Genomic DNA, 18,414 nt, shown 5'->3' with positions numbered 1-18,414 from the left:
CTGGCTAGTTTATTAGACTCATTCTTCATACCAAAAATTTATGTATCGTTTATTGTGTTGCTAACAGGAGATATATGACCTAAGGTTAACATACATGGAGGAGACAATGTGAAAATGAGGATAAAAAAGGTAAGAGGCTGCAAAACCAAAAAGCAAAAAAAAAAAAAAAAAAAGTAGTACTTTATTTCAAGTTTCATTCCTTCAGAATCACCATTATTAATTGTGTTACGGGGGAACTCAGCCACCATGCCCCACGTGACCGGCACGCGCGCCCAAGAAGACTACAGCTGCCCCTTGATCCAGTAACCCGACCCCGAGTCGGATATCTTCGGCTTCGCAGCCCGACCCCGAGTCGGCTGCCCCTTGATCCAGTAACCCGACCCCGAGTCGGATATCTTCGGCTTCGCAGCCCGACCCCGAGTCGGCTACCCCTTGATCCAGTAACCCGACCCCGAGTCGGATATCTTCGGCTTCGCAGCCCGACCCCGAGTCGGCTGCCCCTTGATCCAGCAATCCGACCCCGAGTCGGCAATCTCTCGACAACGACAGGCTGTTCCCCTGAAGCACGCCGCGACCCTCTGCTCCACTACTCCCTGCAACGGTCGTATCCGGCGCTGCTCCACGATCTCCTGTAACAGCCGTACAAAGCGGAGCTCCACTACGCCCTGTCATGGCCGTACCCAGCGCTACCCCACGACGCCCCGTAACGGCCATGTCAGTGGCAACTCCATCGTGCCACACGATGACCAACCCCCCAGAAGGACCCCCCAGCCTGATATATATGCTGCTGGGGGGAGAAGGGGGGAGGTAAGCAAGAACTTCCAGTGCATTCTCCTACTGGCTACTATTATCTTTCCTTCTCCTCCAATCTCCTCTGACTTGATCGTCGGAGGGCCCCCACTACCCCAGTGGTGGTGCGAGGCTTGCTTGCAGGTTTTCCGGTGGAAAGTGGAGCGCAATCAACACCAACCAAGGCAACCCAAACGGAACCCCGTTCACACCGCTGTGCCAATCGTTCTCGGTTTGGACCACCAGCAACAGTTGGCGCTAGAGGAAGGGCCGCCTCCTCTCTCCATTGACTACCCTCCAGGACTGTGGGGGCCCGTTGGGGTAAAACCTGGCCGGAACCTTCCCGCTGGGGGGGCTATGTTGTGGGGGGGGAGGGGGCCTTGAATTTAGTCCCACATCGGCTAGAGCGGAAAGGTTCCGTGCCTTATAATGAGGAGGGCGAAGCCTTTTCCTCACGAGGGCCCTTTTGTGGGACAAAACCGTGAGGGCAATCCCCCCGTCAGCGCTGGACGCGCGGGCCGGAAACGTCTCCCTCCGTCAGCGCTGGACGCGCGGACCGGAGCGCCCAAAGCGGACAATACCTCGTGGGGGACGCGGTCTCTTTCTGCTCGGCTCGGTTGGGACTAAGGCTGTTGCCGGGGTGAAAATCCAGCAACAAATTGTATGGAGAAAAACAATCAGCTTCCATACATTACAAAGTAACGACAATATATTCAGAAGAAACAATGAGAAAAATGAATGTAGCTTTCTTAATATATTTAATAGCGTTGGGTTTGCCACCCTCAATTGTCTTCTGCTAAATCTTTTTTTACATTTGCAGGTTACATAATTGTACAACACAAAGAATGAATAATGAGAGAAAAAGGGGTTTGGGCTACCTTGTATAAAATCTGGCAACCCATGGTGCAAGATCAGTATTATCAGGTTCTCTTTTGTTTTTGGAGTAGTACTCAGACCAGTAGGAAGGTGATACTTTATTGGTGAATCCTTTATGATAGATGCAAAATGGCAGCCAATTTTCACCACCATTCATCCTCCTTTTCCTTTCTCTAGGATAAGCCAAAGGAGCCTGGACATACCTATATGTCAAAAAATGAGTTTTTGTTTATTTTATCTTCTGAAATATGGCAACAAATTAAAGTGAATCAGCGATACCTAATACCATCAAGCACAGCATCCCAACAGAAGTGTGTATGGCCAAAGACATGACAAGCTGATCCGTTTCCATTTTTACTGTGTATAGACCTCAATCTGGCCTCCAGAAAGTCTGAGCCTATTATCTTTGGAAGGTTTGGGTAAAAAAGCATCCTTTTCTCTGGACATAAGTCTTGCCTGCATCAACCAATAATGAGCTTAAATTCTGTACAGAAGTTTTTAAAAAATGGGAGAATGCGACGTTCAATATCAACATTAGACCAAATAAGGATGCTGTATGAAATTCATTCTTATTTTCTGAGTGTGCTTTGCATTAAGAAAATAATATGAAGTAACCTTCATCATCTCACATCACTCCATGTTCACTTCTTGTACTTATTATGGTTCCTTTCTGTGCCATGTTAGTTCACCCGTTGATGTGCCTCGTCACCAGCATTGCATATCCATCACTTTGACTCATTATCAGTGCAACCATGTATTCAACTCTTTCATGCTCATGCAACTTCAAGAATTCTCACAACTCATCCCTTGGATTTGGACTCAACAGCTTGGCCAATCACTATAGAAATTTGCTGATAGTTTGTCTGTTATGCCACATTATCCACATACAATTGTCTCTTATTTATCACATATGGCAAAGTCTGAGTTTATAGCCATCATAACTATAAGTAGGAAGTTAGTGATAAGTAGCATTGTATACCATGTTATTGTATGTACATACGAAGACATAATTGTTCAGTTTTTTGTTTTCTAATGCATTTCCCTCCACATGTTTTTTCTTGCCTTATTTCAGCATATCTATGCACATGCAGGGACACGTGCACACACATGAGCATGCACATACACATGCACATGTGAGCGTGCACACACACTCAGAGAGAGAGAGAGAGAGAGTTGATATATGGTTGCAGGTTGCAGCGGTAGTGTGGTCTCATTTTAATTATACACCATGCAAGGCTTGTTTCCAATCAAACACCTGATCTTCATTTTTTACAACCCAGATCACTCCATATACCGCTTCTATGAACAATATATGCATTATGTAGAAATGCTTAAGACGTCTTTTATAATTATTCAGCATTAAATGGTCCCACTTGGCTTCATTTTTAAACAAGAAAGTCCCCTCACTGTAATTCAGAGTCTGAACTTGATAAGAATTTTCTTTTCTTTACTTTTTTCTTCGTGCAGTCCCTTCAAAGGTGATGTTCAGATGTAAACCTAAGAGTCCTCAAGGTGAACTTAGGTTCTAGTGCAAAGGAGTGTGCCTATGAATATTGACATGAGCTTTAGGCAAGTCTAACAGAGGAGAAGGAAGGTCAAACAAGTGTGACACAGGCTTAAAGATAGGAAAATGCCAGTTCGTGACAATCAGTTTAAATTGAGGTTGCTCGAAAGAATGGAGAGATTTATGTTAACATCCAAAGAAAAGGTTGGTATGAAGCCAAATGAACGAAGGTTTTGAAATAAAAAAACACGTTCCAAGGAGCAAATAAAGGACGACAAGATGGAGTTTAGTATTTTATAGAGCGAATAGGATGAAGGAGATTGCAGAATAAATAGAAGCATAGTTGATGACTTAAAGAGAACAATGGCATCCAGCAAACAGAATTTCAAGGAATTGCGAGAGAGTTCAAACGATGGTAGATTAGCTCTCAGCTCACTCAAATATGCCAAGAGTTATATTTAGTCTTAGATTATCAAGGTCCGTTGTTAGAGAGTGCTTTGAAAGTCAGATTCCCAAACCTGGCATGCCATATAATATTTCCTTTTTTAATCTTTGAGAATAGGAGAGAACCCCAACTGCATATAATTACCTGAGCGAAATCCTAGGAATACACCACCCAAGACTCGACCCCAGGACCTCCATGTTTTAAGCGGAGGGGTATGAGACCACTGAGGTAACACTCAGTTCATTGCACGCCACATATATCTCAAGATGCCAATAGTCAGAGAACTTGTGGGGAGGTGGACTAGTGATTCAAGGTAATCTTCCACGAGAATGGAAGAAACGGAAATCATGTAATTGGCAGATAATGCAGTTCTGTCATGAAGGCAAAGATGGACAATTATGAAGAAGCTTTGGTACAATCAAGAGAGGAAGATGCTCAACAAATTATAAATTGTGATTCCTTCTTAAGAATGTGGAATACCTAGCTGGGAAAGAAGCTCAAGAGGATGAAGTACACAAGCTAAAGGATTTTGCAGACAGGTTTATAAGACTCATGCTTAACATTAGGAGGAGTTAGAGGAAGACAAAAGTCCTACCAAGGGCCTGTTTAGATATTCCTACGGGAGTTGGCTGAAATCCAGGAGGCATCGGGCCTCTTGGCCCATCTAGCTTGCATTTTTTAAGAGCTTGTCCAAACCCATCCCAGATTTTAGCCTTTGAGCTGCAAGAAGAGAAAAAAGACCCATGGAAGTCTTTTTTTTTCTTCCCACAGGATTTGAGTCGGGTGGTGTTTGGTTGATACAAGGCAATGCTTAAATGGATAACCTAATCCACAAATAATACCAGATCAACTACATCCAAACAAAGTTGCATGCTTTCTTCCCAATCATGCTTAATAATGAGATAGTTTGCAGGATCTTGTCAACGAACACATAAAAGTAATACCTTACTATCTAACCTGTCAAACTTTCTAATAAGTCCTTTTGCATGGTAAGATTAAGTCAATATAACATAAAATTGATTGAACTCCTTCTAAATATTTTCATTATTTCTGGTTCACATTAAATTCATTAGTTAGGCACTCTCTTTCATATGATAGTAATCTCTGGCTTCATACCTAGTTTACCAAGAATTTGACAATATGGCTATTTATCTTTCTTCTCTAAACTATATTGAGTGATCTTTTACTAATCCAGCATGTATAATAGCACTTATTTGAGAACTTACCTTGGAAGAAAGTGTGAGAATGTTATTATATGGAAATTGGTCTTATGGACTTCATCGACGGCACTATTGTTCTTCTCATTCATCATATCAAAGTGATGAGCAAGAGCTACATCACTGTTTGATAATTCCGGGGGCCATGTGCATGCATGAAAATCCTTGCAAGCCTACTCATATAATAAAAAGTGAGAATTGTTATTATTTAAGAGATCATGATAATAAAGAAGTCTTAATCATCTCAAACATAAGCCAGCAAAAGGTTGAATGGTTGCAGACAAGGTTGAATGGTTTGAACAATGTCGGAAAATTTATAAGCCAGCAATTTTGTGCAAAATAATGTCAAATTATGCTATTAAAAGAATTCCAGCAAACCGTGTAAAGTTGTCAGAGCTCATTAGCTTTTCAGCCCAAGAAGATTTTACAAGAGGTAATGGCGGATTCTCTGTGTGGTTTTAACTGCATGACTGCAACAAATTATATTCTTCTAAATGAAAGAAAGTAACTACCTCATATAGTAATTGCACCGGTCGCTAAAGCACAAGGGAGGAATTCAACACTTAAGGATCCATATGTAATAATGAGGTAAAAAATAGTTGCAAGCTTTTTTTTAGGGGAAAAATGCCCAAGATGGGTCCTTTTGGTATAATTGAAAGTTTGAAACCTTAATTGCTGATAAAATATTAATGATACAACATCAATACTGAAAATAGAAGCTGTTAAACTTGATGTACAACATTTAGAATCCAAAACAAAAGCCTACTGAAGCATCAAATAGTCTTAAATAAACAACCTTAATAGCACAATACAGTTTTTGATTTGATTAATAATTCAGAAGCATCCAAATCAGCTAATTTCAGTATTTGTACTTTCTATTGTGTCTAGAACAAAATATATGGTCTGTATTTTCAATTTATTTGGCATATAATATGTTTTAGCACACTATCTTTAGTGGTATTGTTTGTTTCCTTATCCACTTGTTACAAAAGGAAGACACATCCAAGACACTTTTTCTTATAAAAATTTGTTTCCGCATATTTCAAATAATGCAAATTATGATCCATGATGTGTGGATCCTCAATTTATAAGGCTTATAGTTGGTTTTACTTTAAAGTATAATGCATATGCAGATGCATGTATATATGTGTATGTATAATCGTATATCCACGTGTGTATAGAGGGAGAGAATTAGGCTAGAATGCTTCTGAGAGGATTTGGCTCCAGATGCTTCCCAATGGAAATTGATGAAGGGCCCCTCAAAATGAAAATCAACACCGTTGGTCGTAATCTAAGATATATAAAGTAGTTAGAAACTAAAAATCATTTATGTTATAGTTCTCTTGCCTATGCATCTAGCCAGTAAAAAATGAATGGTAGCAATACAGCTAATGAGAAAAAGCCCAACATAAACTACATAATATGTAATTTCAAACCATTGATCTTGTTCTTAATATTTTAATATATATGCAAATAAAATTTTAGCTAATTTGGATATTTCTGAACTATAGATCAAGCTAAAGCATGATTTCAAACTGCTTAAATTGTCAATTTTGTTTTTGTGGATGCATACGTAAAAGACCTCACAAATATATGATTTTTTATTTCTAGCATTTTAAATATCGTAAATCATGATCAATGATGATGATTTTAATTTTGAGAGGCTCCTTTTAAAAATATTACCCAAGTGCTCTGAGAAGCAATGCACCGTAACTCTTTATGTATGTATGTACATATGTATGTCTATGTATATGTAATGTGTATGCACAACAAAATCTATGAAATTGAACTCAGTTGCTTCAAATGAAAAGCGCTGGAACAAACTGTTCAAATAGTATAAAGATTAAGAAAATCGAGAACGAATACATGAGATACAAACCAAAGTTCAAACACTTGGTTCCATGACGAACAACTTGGTGGTTCAATTTCAGTTTGTTAGGCCCCAACATAATAAAAGATAAAACTTAATTAGAAAAGTCATAAATATCAACTTAAAGTACATGGTACTGTTTGGAACTTCTGACTATATAGTTTTAGTGGTATGATACTAGCATAGATGCATAGCAAAGGTGTCTACATGTCAATTTGTCCTCAGTTATTTCACTTTGAAGTCTAAGAAACCAAATAGCAGTTTTTATGCTGCAAAATACATAATATATCTATATGTGTGTATAGATTTTAAAAATGCATCCACTGATCGACCAAGTTAATTATTTTTTGGTTAAAGGACCAAGTTAATTATTTTTTATTTAAAGGACCAAGTTAGTTATTCAATTTAACTTTCTGTTAATGAAATTGGAAATGTAGGGTAGACCAGCAGAGAAGGAGAGGTCAACAAACAATATCAGCTGTCCATCATTTTCATTGTTTAAGCAATGATAGGCGTAAAGTAATTTACTGAGATATATTCTACTTTGATGGTCTCAATTCTTTGGTATTGTGATTCATATTTGCAAAGGAAACAGGAAAAAAAAAGTCTGTGAATTCTTAAGAAGCATGAAGGGTTCATTCTAGGATCAATAATGTCATAGTCCATTTATAAGTTATCCAGTTAATAACCAGTTTTGTGATTATTCACTTGTCAAAGAACTTGTCGATTTAATTTTTATGTTGGCAAGGATATTTAAGGTTTTGAAACTGCTTGAATAAGGTAAAATGGGATGCAGTCAAGGTCGAGCAGAATGGAAAGTCAAGATTAAGCAAATACGGGAAATTGAATAAGTTGCATTCAGATTTGGTTGATCTGAACTTGGATAAATTTAAGCTCAAAAGGTCATGACTCACAAAATGGACAGCATCTGTATTATGCTTGAGGTGCTAAGGATTCTTTTTGGTTGATCTATAGGTTTATAAATTGAAATGTTGATTGACCAATGCTGATTTCAGATCTGTTAGTGTGTCCGGCATATAGGCTGTGGGTTCAGGTTGTTTTAATGAGACTTGACAGTTTAGGATAGCAAAATTAGGTTACGTAATAAAAGTAATAATAGCTTAATCTGTGAAGAGTAATCAATATTATCATGTCATCCAAAACCTTTTCAATACAGAAGAAAGTGAATCACCATCTCAAGTGAAGGGATCCGAACACCAGTTACATCCTTCTCTCTATCAAAACTCTGCAAAGCAATTACACTAACATCAGAAAATAGAAAATAGATAAATTTGACAAATCGAAAGGTGGCAGAGGGGTGATCTGGAATTATTTACCTTGTGGTACCACGAGAATAAAGGAATAATTCCCAAACCATTGACATTTCTTGGGCTGGTTTCTACTCCTAGTTCAGCACATACATCAAGCAAGGCTCTCAACTTCTCCAGTGAATTAATCTGAAACAAAATCAATACTTCACATTCAGTCAATTCAACAATGGTGCAAATCATATATCACAAAATTGTGCATTCCCCAACAGTCCAACTCTAGGGGGCATCTGATAAGTTAGATTGGCAAGCACCCACAGGAACAACTTGCCAGCCCAGGTCCCAGGTAACCACTTACAATGAAAAGTAAGAGAAAAAACGCTTTGGCATTTATTTTTTGGACATTTCAAAGAAACAAGGAACCTTACATAGTTCCCTCCTTCCCTTCGGCACCAGAGGTCATGGTTCCCAGGCACATAGAAGACACTACCGAACCTATGCTTCAACTCAGACATGGTGACCACAAAGTTCTTGTATGTTTCCGCAACATCCCCAGCAACAATGAGGATATCATTCCTGTACCACACAGTTGACAAGCGCCTAACCCATGCCATGTTCTCTGCATAGTCCGTATGCAAGTCCGAGATGACATAGACCTTCAGAGAACCAGTGTCCTTCTGACCATGATACAAACAGTTTGTGGGCAACATCTGCTGCCTACAAAAAATGCCAACCCTTCTATTTCTGATACGTTGTTTCAAAACCATGGAATCACAGATACCACTGGGGCAACTTGATTTGCGCAGGAAGCCTAAGTGAGAAGGCAGAAACCCCATGATGGCAGCTACCATTTGCGGCACCAAACAATGGAACACTAACTGGGTTAGTTGGAATCAGAAGTACCAGCTAGTGAAAGATCTACCTGCTTGGAGATTAAATGGGGAGAATTAGTATTTCTGCAGCCAGTTGCTCTTCTCAGACTGTAGAATTGACAGCTAATGCAAGAAGAACTACAGACTGAAAAAGGAAGGCACTTCTGCAGAGAATTTTTGGAAGGCATACCAAAAAGGAACTTGCAAAGACTGCAAAGGAAAGCAAAGAATTTTGCTTTTGTCCCTCTCCCTATCCTGTTACCATCATTTTACCGGAAAGTTTTGAGGCCAATGACTTGGAGAACGCCAAAATTATAGCGGTGTGTTTTATAGGGAGAACAATCTTGCTGAAATGAGAAACAAAAGAACACCTGGTCAGAATCCTATGGCAAACAGGGATTGCGACTGCTGGGAGCCACCTGAATGCCAGATATAACAATAGAATTTGACCGTTTGTGGCTGGTTCCTCTACAGAATGTGGAATTTGGAACAAGCAATGCTACACAAACCCTGAGACGAGATGGAAGCTGGGAACAGTGCTTGTTCAGGGATGAGCAAACACATCTGTGGCAGTCACCATCAATATCCAGGCCCTATGCTCCAACTTCTTGGTAATGATGCTCTTCACCATCTTTCCTTGATACAATAAATCCACTAGATAATGGCCGCATGATATGTCCTCCAAGCAAGGAATTCACTTAAACATGAGTTTAAGAAGCAATAATACGATCGTAGTCGACCAATTATTGGGATCCATGGCTTCGAACTTTGAATGTTGAATCCCATTGACACCGTACAAGAGCATAAGTTTCTGATAAGCATAGATCCAAGCTCAGATACAACTTAAGCTGCTAAAATTTTTAATGTCGCTGCCGATACAAGCAATTACAAAAGAAGCAGGGCTCATTATTAAGAATTAAGCGCTCAGCCACTAATATCCAATTCATTCTAGAAAAATTGCCATCAACATTGAGAATCCCACAAACAAAGCAGCAGAAAACCTGTTCATTGAAAAACAGGGAGAGCCCAGAATACCTCTCATCAATTTATTTATTTATTTGATCAATTATTGGATCACTTCACAATGCAGATCTTTATGACAGAAGCAGCTCCAATGCGGTGCAGTGCAACGACGGCGTCCCCTGGTTTGCACAGCCGCCTCTTCACTGCCGCATTGAGTGCAGCCTCCAAGATGACCTCCGTAGACTCCGAGTCCGTTGCCTTGGCCGAACCCTCGGCCAGCAGAGGTACCAGCCCCCTGTAGATGAGGCTATGCCTCGCCGGTGCCCCATCGCTGACAGTCCAATCAAATGAATCTGTTGTCAAACTTGGGACTATCACTGATATGATCGGGACTGCCGGACGATACTTGGCCACCAGCTTTGCAGTAGTCCCTCCACGAGTCAAGACCACAATCAATGATGCATTCGCCTTGTTTGCAGTACGGACAGCCGATGATGCAAGGCTCTCTAATGGGCTCATAGGCAGAGGAGCAGTCTGTATCATCCCCTTGTATATGGCACCACAGTCAAGGGTGGACTCTGCCTCAACACAGATCTTCGCCATGATCTTCACTGCCATCTCAGGATAAGCTCCAGCAGCGCTCTCACCACTAAGCATGACGCAGTCAGTGCCATCAAGAACAGCATTGGCAACGTCAGTGGCTTCGGCACGAGTTGGGCGCGGGGACTTGATCATCGATTCAAGCATCTGGGTTGCAGTGACAACAGGCTTGCCAACAAGATTGCATTTGTAGATCATCATCTTCTGAGCAAGGAAGATTTTCTCGATGGGAATCTCCATCCCAAGGTCACCCCGAGCAACCATGAAAGCATTAGTCTCCTTCAGGATTTCATCAAAGTTCATCACACCTTCCTGGTTCTCAACCTTCAAATCCACCACAAACAACATAAAATTAGAAAAAGGTATTATTCATTGTAAGCAAGATTTTGCATAGGTCAAATTTCAGAAGCTAATATGGAGGTAAGTAGAGTCAAGTAGCACATTAAGACTCTAAACAAAGAAATTGTTAGCAAAAGTGCAAAGTAAATAGCATGCCAAGATACTGAAGCTAGTCAACGGTCAAACAAACCTTTGACATCAGTACTATATTCTTTGCATGAGGCCCAAGAAACTCTCGAACATTAACAAGATCAGACCCTTTGCGCACAAATGAGAGCGCAATCATATCAATATTGTTTGGCACACCCCATCCCATGATGTCTTCCTTGTCCTTCTCCGTCAATGTGGGAAGATCCACAACAACACCTGGCAGATTGACATTCTTTCTTTCACCTAAAAGAGCAGTGTTTTCGCACCGGCACCTCACAGTCCCACCATCTGGGTCGCATGAGAGGACAGTCAGGGTTATAGTACCATCTGCACACAAGATGGTACTTCCAGGCTCTAGGTCTTGAGGGAGTTTCTTGTAACTCATACTAATCATGTTCTCATCACCCTTGATGCTGTAATCAGTGGTCACTGTGATTTCCTGACCCTCGTTCAGTCGAATAGGCTTCCCATCCTTCAAGAAACCAGTGCGAATCTCAGGTCCCTGCAACAATAAAACCAAAAGAGTAAGAGGAGCAGGTAGATATTGCAAGCAGATGCAAGAACAACCACCAGCACAACCTGTAGTCCAGTAACATGTAGATCCAAGATTCATCAAGCTAAAATCTGGTGAATATTTATAATGTCTTGTGACCATGTTCTCTCTGAAATTTCATGTGACCTACAAGAGCACTGATCTTCTGGAAACCATGTCCATAATAGGGCACGAGTACTACTATATTTGGAGAATAGGAAGTTCCTTAAAACATACATCAAGTTCCTTTTATACTGTTAATGTGCGAAATGATTGCAAGAACATTCATGATAAGTTAAGAATTTAATTACTACACAGAGTACAATTTCTTCTAGTAAATTCAGCATGGAAACAAGATAAAGCATTATGTCTTAGTGAAAATTTATGGTTCAGAAATTCAAGAACATCTCGATGTACAGAGCAAACAGAAAAGACATGAAGTCATGGAGATATAAGTAAATCTGTAACAAATTTCGAGTTCAAATCTGCAACATACATCGGTGCAGTTCACTCATTATCAAAGAACAAGATATTTATCCAATGCATCTGCAGTGAAGTATGACCTCAGAGGATATGTTAAAAAGAAAATGATCGCATCTCCAAAGGTCCAAATAATGGTATCCATCACACTACACCATAAAATATTGATTCAATTAACTACCAACCAGTAAACAATTTAGGGCATATGAGACATTCTAATGCATATCAGCAGCATAAAATACTTCAGTTTGGCCTTTTCGGTAATTCCGTAAAACAAATAAAACAATTTAGCCTAGCATATGAGACATTCTAATGCATATCAGCAGCATAAAATACTTCAGTTTGGCCTTTTCGGTAATTCTAATGCATATCAGCAGCATAAAATACTTCAGTTTGGCCTTTTTGGTATTACAAATAAAACACACTTTTCTAAATGAAAATTTGTCATTTCTTCTCTGTCTAGAGGAACATTATTGGTTCAATAAGCTTAAACTATACAAACAACAACAGAGATTTCACTACCTGACAACTGGTATTCCAGATGATATGTCAGAGCCCTCATTTGCCCTGTCATCTTAGCCATAAAATTAGCACCAATTTGCATAGGGTTGATGTGAGGATTGAAAGATGCTCATAAGGTATTCTCAGAACTTGATGGGCCAGAAATGCAATGCATATCGAAACCCATATTGATCGGGTAAAGCTTAATGGAGCAGGTCAAGATTTAGAGAGACAAGGAATAACATAGACGGAGATTAAATAGGGATCAAACATAACTGTTTCACTCCAGAAATGAAGACATGTATTGCTGAACCAACAGCAATGTAATTTCATCACTTACAAAGCTCAAATACCATTGACTTATCCAACCATTTTACAATTTAAAGGAAAGCAAAACTTGGACCAAAAGCTAAAATTATGATTATTTGCAATAAATATTTTTAAGACCACATTTCCTCAGAGCACATCTCTGGATGCTAGCTAGCTAGGCAGCTAGAGTTAATTTCACTATTTTATCAGAAGATCATCGCTTTTTAATGACCTAAGACTTTTGAACCATATAATTGCATCAGTTCACATTTTTTTTCCTACTAGCTTTTAAAAGAAAAAACTTGTGAACAGGACAGTCACTTTAAAACTACATATGTTCTTCACTAAAAAAACAAAAAAAAACTACATATCTTATAATTTTGATTGGATAGAACTTCAAATGGTCTTACATCTTTGTATTAAACTGTATAGTAAAAAAATTACTTAATCTACAAAGTACACAATGGTTAGTTATTTTAATAAGTATAAATTTTCTATGAAGCATAGTGGACATAGCTAGCAAAATTTACACATATCAGTCAGCATCTATATAAATGTTTAAGCATAAATTAGTTAACAAACTTTTACATATAATGAATGAATATTTTACATCTTTAAACACACTAATGTACGTGTATATGCGCAAGGTGTACATATGTGTGCCTGTATGCATATTCAGTGCCAGTACAGGAAAGGTAGTGAAGTTATGTTTACTACATACTTTCTGAAGTCAAGCAATTACAATGAATTGGTGTAATATTAACACAATGCATTGCTTTTTTCAGCAACAGTGGTAAATCCTATTATAGAATAGTACAATCCAGTCAATCATGTGCTTCAGAAAGAATCAAGCTTTAGAACATTTACAAACAACAGAGTATGAGTTTAAATATACAAACTGCAAGTAGTGATACTATCAACCTTCTGGCTTTCTCTAATCTAGATCTTGTACATATATGATTAAACAAAGGTACTCCATGTTTCAACTTTTCAGATTTCATTAACTTTGTATAGAAATCTTCTGAAAATGGTAATCAGATTGCAAGAAAATCTAAATCCAGAACATTAGTTATTTCTGTATCACCATCCTTTCCCACAAAATATTGTTCTGGCTGTAAATTATTCTCTTATTCTTCTCTTTTCTCCCAATCTTTCTTAGTCCCTAATGTTTTATAGTTTCTTTAATCATTGATAGGTATTTTTCCCACTTCACTTTTGTAGTTCCTACCTTGTCCAGTGTTCTCATATACCTCACTTTCCTATCAAAACCCAGGCTTACCTGAGCATGCACTAGTAAAATGGATGCACATTAACAATTTTTTAATGAGATCAGTGTCTTTTAACACCTTCAACCGAGCATTGTTGCACAGTAGCATCTGTGCTTGAAAGGTCCCACATTTCTGATAAAAAGATCATATTTTTAAACAAACTTGTAATGATACACATGTTTTATGTACCATGTGGTGACCATTTAACGTTGCTGATTTCTTCACTATCTCCTTTATCTGGACTACCTACCTGGTTTTATTTGGTGGCATGCAATTGGCGAAAGTTCTAGAAGTTCCATTAGAGTACGTTCCCAGTAAATTTTGATTAAGGGATTTTGGTGAAAAGGAACATGTTTGTAGGACATCATAACAAAAGCTTAAATGAAATCACCATCGACCTCCCTTCAAATGATGCAGTTTCCTTTTGGTTGATATCACTTCCTAAGTAGAAGGCCAAAATGTTACCATATACCGTCTTCTACTTGGACTTTTATGACCATGTTTGAACATGAATAGCTGTCATTGTTGACTTGTCTGACCACCAACACTTTATTTGACTGAATCAACCAAAATTTATAAAGTTAACTTTCAATACATGCAAGACCCAAAACTGGATCTTGCTTTCAAGTACTTACTTCTTTAGAACTTTCTTGAGCACATTCCAGTAATTGCATGCAACCAAATATAAAGCTTATGTATCATAGACCACTTAAGCATTTAAAAACCTTCCATGTTCACTTCCAAAGAGCCTGACTGGCAATCAAAATGCAAAAGGAAGAAAAGCAGAAGTTGGCCAGTCAGAACTTTATGGAACCTAAATACTGCATACTAGAAAATTGTTGGAATTTGACAAAAATTCTTCTTTTCACTATTTTTCTTTTCTTAGTAAAGATTGAACAGATTTTGACCTACATTGCCCCTGGTCATGGACCCAACCTCTTGCCTGAATTCTTAAAATCTGATTTTTTTTTTTTTAATTAAGAGATGAGTTAAAAAGATACTTATTTTCAAGATACCACTGAATATAACAACCTATCGGACAGCATGCTCAGAAAGCATGATAAATTGTAGAACAAAATGGGAGAAGTAACAAATTATATTGATTGAAACATAATTAGGAAGCTACACAAGGAGACCAATGTGGATGAGATGATCAACAAAAAGAACAAACAGTGAATTTGCAAAAGTAAGCTAGGATAAAAATACAGGTTCCACCAAAATTTGCCATACTAGTTGGTACCGATGCGTACCGACTGTACCGTGCTAGTACCAAATCAGTATGCAGCACGGAGGGCAATACCAACATTTAGTATGCCTAACCGGATGCCGGGCCGGATGTACTAACACTATAATAAGATAGTCCACTAATGTGCACTAGCAAGACCTTTAAAGATAATTTCTAAAAATAGTGCACTTATGGTGTATCCAGCAAAATCCACACATAACACTAGTGCCATGCTATCCCTTGACTGGTGGGAAATTTTGTGATACACATCGTTTTTAGGATAACCTTTCATCTATTGCAAAGCATACATTATGCAGTAATCATATACATGTTTCATCACAAAGCCTAATAGTTGTATTAAAGAAATGGAAGAAGTCAAGTAGGCAAGGATATCGTCCTTCAAGTTCAAGCCAATTCGTTTTAGCCAAATTCTTACTAATAGAGAAGGCAGGCTAACATGAATTGAGTAGAACGTAGAACACTAAAAGGGTTATGGAGAATGATAAGAGGATATGTAACAAACAATAGGAAAAGGAGCTAAAATTGCAGTCGTAGAGGTTGGGCCTACCCTCTAAGCATATGATTCAAAAAGAATTAGACAAAGGTAAGATAAAAGAATTTCTGGTAAAAGCTGACAGGTACCCACAACTCAACAGACAAAGTACATTACATGGTCCATTTTAGGTATTGGTGGCTTATGCATTCAGCGACTTTGCAGTGGACATTCGCAAAATGGGAATTGTCAGATTGGATGAAATACAGAACAAACATATGTCTGTTGAATTCCATCCTTCCTTCTCCTTCTGGAGCTGTCAAAAGAGAATCCACTGTATCTTGATCAAGGATTGCCAAACCGCCTTGATTGTGCACATTATAATAGCATAAACCAACCTTTACAGATATCTCCATTCGGAATTAAACAATTGCAAGTTAAATCATCAAATTAAGAAGACCTTCACCTTGGGATAAAGAAAAACTTCGATCTCTTTTTCTGAGGCAATAACTCATCAGCAACTATTTTGGGCTTAAACACTGTCAAAGGTCGTTTTATTATGAGTAAGAACTTCATTTGGTGGACTGTGGCTAAGAACTTCATTTGGTGGACTGTGGCTGTCAGATGTTGCAAAACCAGATCTTATATTTGGGGTTTCAAGGAATTATAAAGAAAAATATATATCTTTTTCTGAGACACTGGCATTTTTCCCAATTATAACAAGAACGTCGCATGAATAAGAAATTTAGATTAATTGGAGGTAAAATTGTTTTATATATGAGGAGGTGCCCCTTGTTGTTACATGTCACAGCTAATCTCAGTCAGTCTACAACTATATATTTCGACTTCAATTGCTATATGAAATGATTGATAGAAATCGACATATGAATTATAAATCAGGAGGCCCTTATGCAACATGATTTCTTTCTACTTCGTAACATCACTATTTGGACGAAACATTATGTTAAAATTTTAAAAAAAAATGATCTTCCTTGAACAAACAAGCAGAAGACGACAAAGAATAAACACCAAATCGTAATAATTTAATCAAATAACTACAGTATCATCATCACCGTGTTTGAGAAAGATGGAACACCAACTGATACCAAACACAATGCACCAAACGATATCTCGAACAAAAAGACGATCACCACGCAACACAATTCAGTTCCTTTAAAAAACAAGTCTTGTCACAGAATCTACCTCAAAATCAAATATACCAATCACATCAAAACGGTGATTAATAAAATTTAGAGAGACAGAGAAAAGGGAGACCTTGGTGTCGAGCATGACGGCGCAGAGGATCTGGGTGTTTTGCATGGCGGTGCGGAGGTTGTTGAGAGTCTCCTGGTGATACTCGTGGCTGCCGTGGGAGAAGTTGAAGCGGGCGACGTTCATCCCCGCCCGCAGCAGCTTCTCCAGCATCGGCACCGACCGCGACGCCGGTCCGAGCGTGCACACGATCTTCGTCTTCGGCACCCGCCCATCGCTCGGCAGCTCCTTCAATATCCCCTCTATATCTATGTTCGCCATCCTAACCTCTTCTTTCCCCCTCGCTCTCTCTTTCTCTCTCTCAACAGCCCCCCAAATAAAAGAAAACAAAATCCAAAAAAAGTCGTAAAAAGAGTGGGATCCAAGAAATGAGATTAGAATCTAACAATTAAAACGACAAAAAATCTCTCCCTTCTCTAATATTTATAGGAAATGGGATGCCTTGCGGCTGGGGTTTGACCGGTGGGATCTGCGTTCCCTTCGATTCTATGAGCCCGGATTTCGATGGAATTCGTACATCCGCCCACAGAACCACGGGAGATGGGGGTACATTCGGTGGATTGGCCGGTGCAATCTCAGCCGCTGTATCGATGAACTCCTGCACCGAGACGCGAGAAAGATGGATCTGGCGAAACAGCGGCCAGGGCTGCTGCCAGTGTGCGTCCTATGGGCGCAGCTGAAATTGGAAGCGAAAAGATTTCGAGCGGTTTCGGCCGCTGTCACCTCCTCAAAAAGATACACGGTTTTGTGCTGCCGGTCTTCCATGGCACGCTTGAGCTGCGTCTTAAAAACCAGTTTTTTGTAGACTGATGATGTTATTGGACCGCTGGAACGGGAGGGGTAGATTCACCTTGATGGCCAGAACAATGTACATTGTTGCGGTAGGTGTAGTAATCTTAGGATGCTGCAAACCAAGGAGGAATTGCTTACAAACGATGCTTGAGCTTAATAATATTATATTATATTATATAATTAATATATGAAAATATAAATATTTGTATATTTTGTTTTGATCTAATTTAAGCTTTAATATATTTTTAATTATGACCGAGCTTCGAATTGGAGCTCGAACTCGAGCTCGAATATGGGTTGGTTGATATTTAAGTTAAGTCGAGTCGATCTCGAGTATTGTTTTTTATTGTTCGAGTCAAGTTCGAGCTTGGATATTAAGACTCGGTCGATATTGATTGAATCAAATTGAGCCCCAGCCTCTAGCTACTCGACTTAGCTCGATTTGATTTCACCTCTAATTATAAACTTTTATAGTTAGTATGCATCTACAATTATTTGTTTATTTTGATGTATTTATTCTTTTGTAAGTCTTATAACGGATTGTGAAGAAAATTAATAGATTACTTTAAATGATTATTACTCAATAATCATGAAAAACTCTTGGAGATTTATTCATTTAGAAGATACTTATGACTTAATTAGTTTAAAT

At 38.8% G+C, this 18,414-nt stretch overlaps 2 protein-coding genes across 3 annotated transcripts; both read right to left on the bottom strand.

Moving 5' to 3' along the window:
• Positions 1–1,515: 1,515 nt before the first annotated feature.
• On the bottom strand, positions 1,516–9,465 carry LOC103714796 (acyl-carrier-protein phosphodiesterase PptH-like). 2 transcript variants are annotated; one of them, XM_008802209.4, is made up of 7 exons: positions 9,032–9,465; positions 8,398–8,891; positions 8,039–8,158; positions 7,894–7,947; positions 4,841–5,004; positions 1,945–2,121; positions 1,516–1,868 (listed from the first exon to the last, which is right to left on the bottom strand). In XM_008802209.4, exons 2-7 carry the CDS (start codon positions 8,818–8,820, stop codon positions 1,664–1,666), a joined length of 1,143 nt encoding a protein of 380 aa, XP_008800431.2. In that variant the 5' UTR covers positions 8,821–8,891; positions 9,032–9,465; the 3' UTR covers positions 1,516–1,663. The 2 variants fall into 2 exon arrangements, with proteins under 2 accessions (XP_008800431.2, XP_038976940.1); XM_039121012.1 differs by having other exon boundaries at positions 1,672–1,858.
• A 136-nt stretch (positions 9,466–9,601) lies between these two features.
• Positions 9,602–17,723, bottom strand: LOC103714797 (pyruvate kinase, cytosolic isozyme). Its single transcript, XM_008802210.4, has 3 exons — positions 16,977–17,723; positions 10,934–11,395; positions 9,602–10,728 (listed from the first exon to the last, which is right to left on the bottom strand). The coding sequence occupies exons 1-3, from the start codon at positions 17,232–17,234 to the stop codon at positions 9,916–9,918; spliced, it is 1,533 nt and encodes a 510-aa protein (XP_008800432.1). The 5' UTR covers positions 17,235–17,723; the 3' UTR covers positions 9,602–9,915.
• Positions 17,724–18,414: the final 691 nt, after the last annotated feature.

The sequence above is a fragment of the Phoenix dactylifera genome, unplaced genomic scaffold, assembly GCF_009389715.1.
Source record: "Phoenix dactylifera cultivar Barhee BC4 unplaced genomic scaffold, palm_55x_up_171113_PBpolish2nd_filt_p 000944F, whole genome shotgun sequence".
Classification (NCBI taxonomy): domain Eukaryota; kingdom Viridiplantae; phylum Streptophyta; class Magnoliopsida; order Arecales; family Arecaceae; genus Phoenix; species Phoenix dactylifera.
The sequence above is the reverse complement of the archived record's forward strand: the minus strand, read 5'-3'. Positions and strand labels throughout refer to the sequence as shown.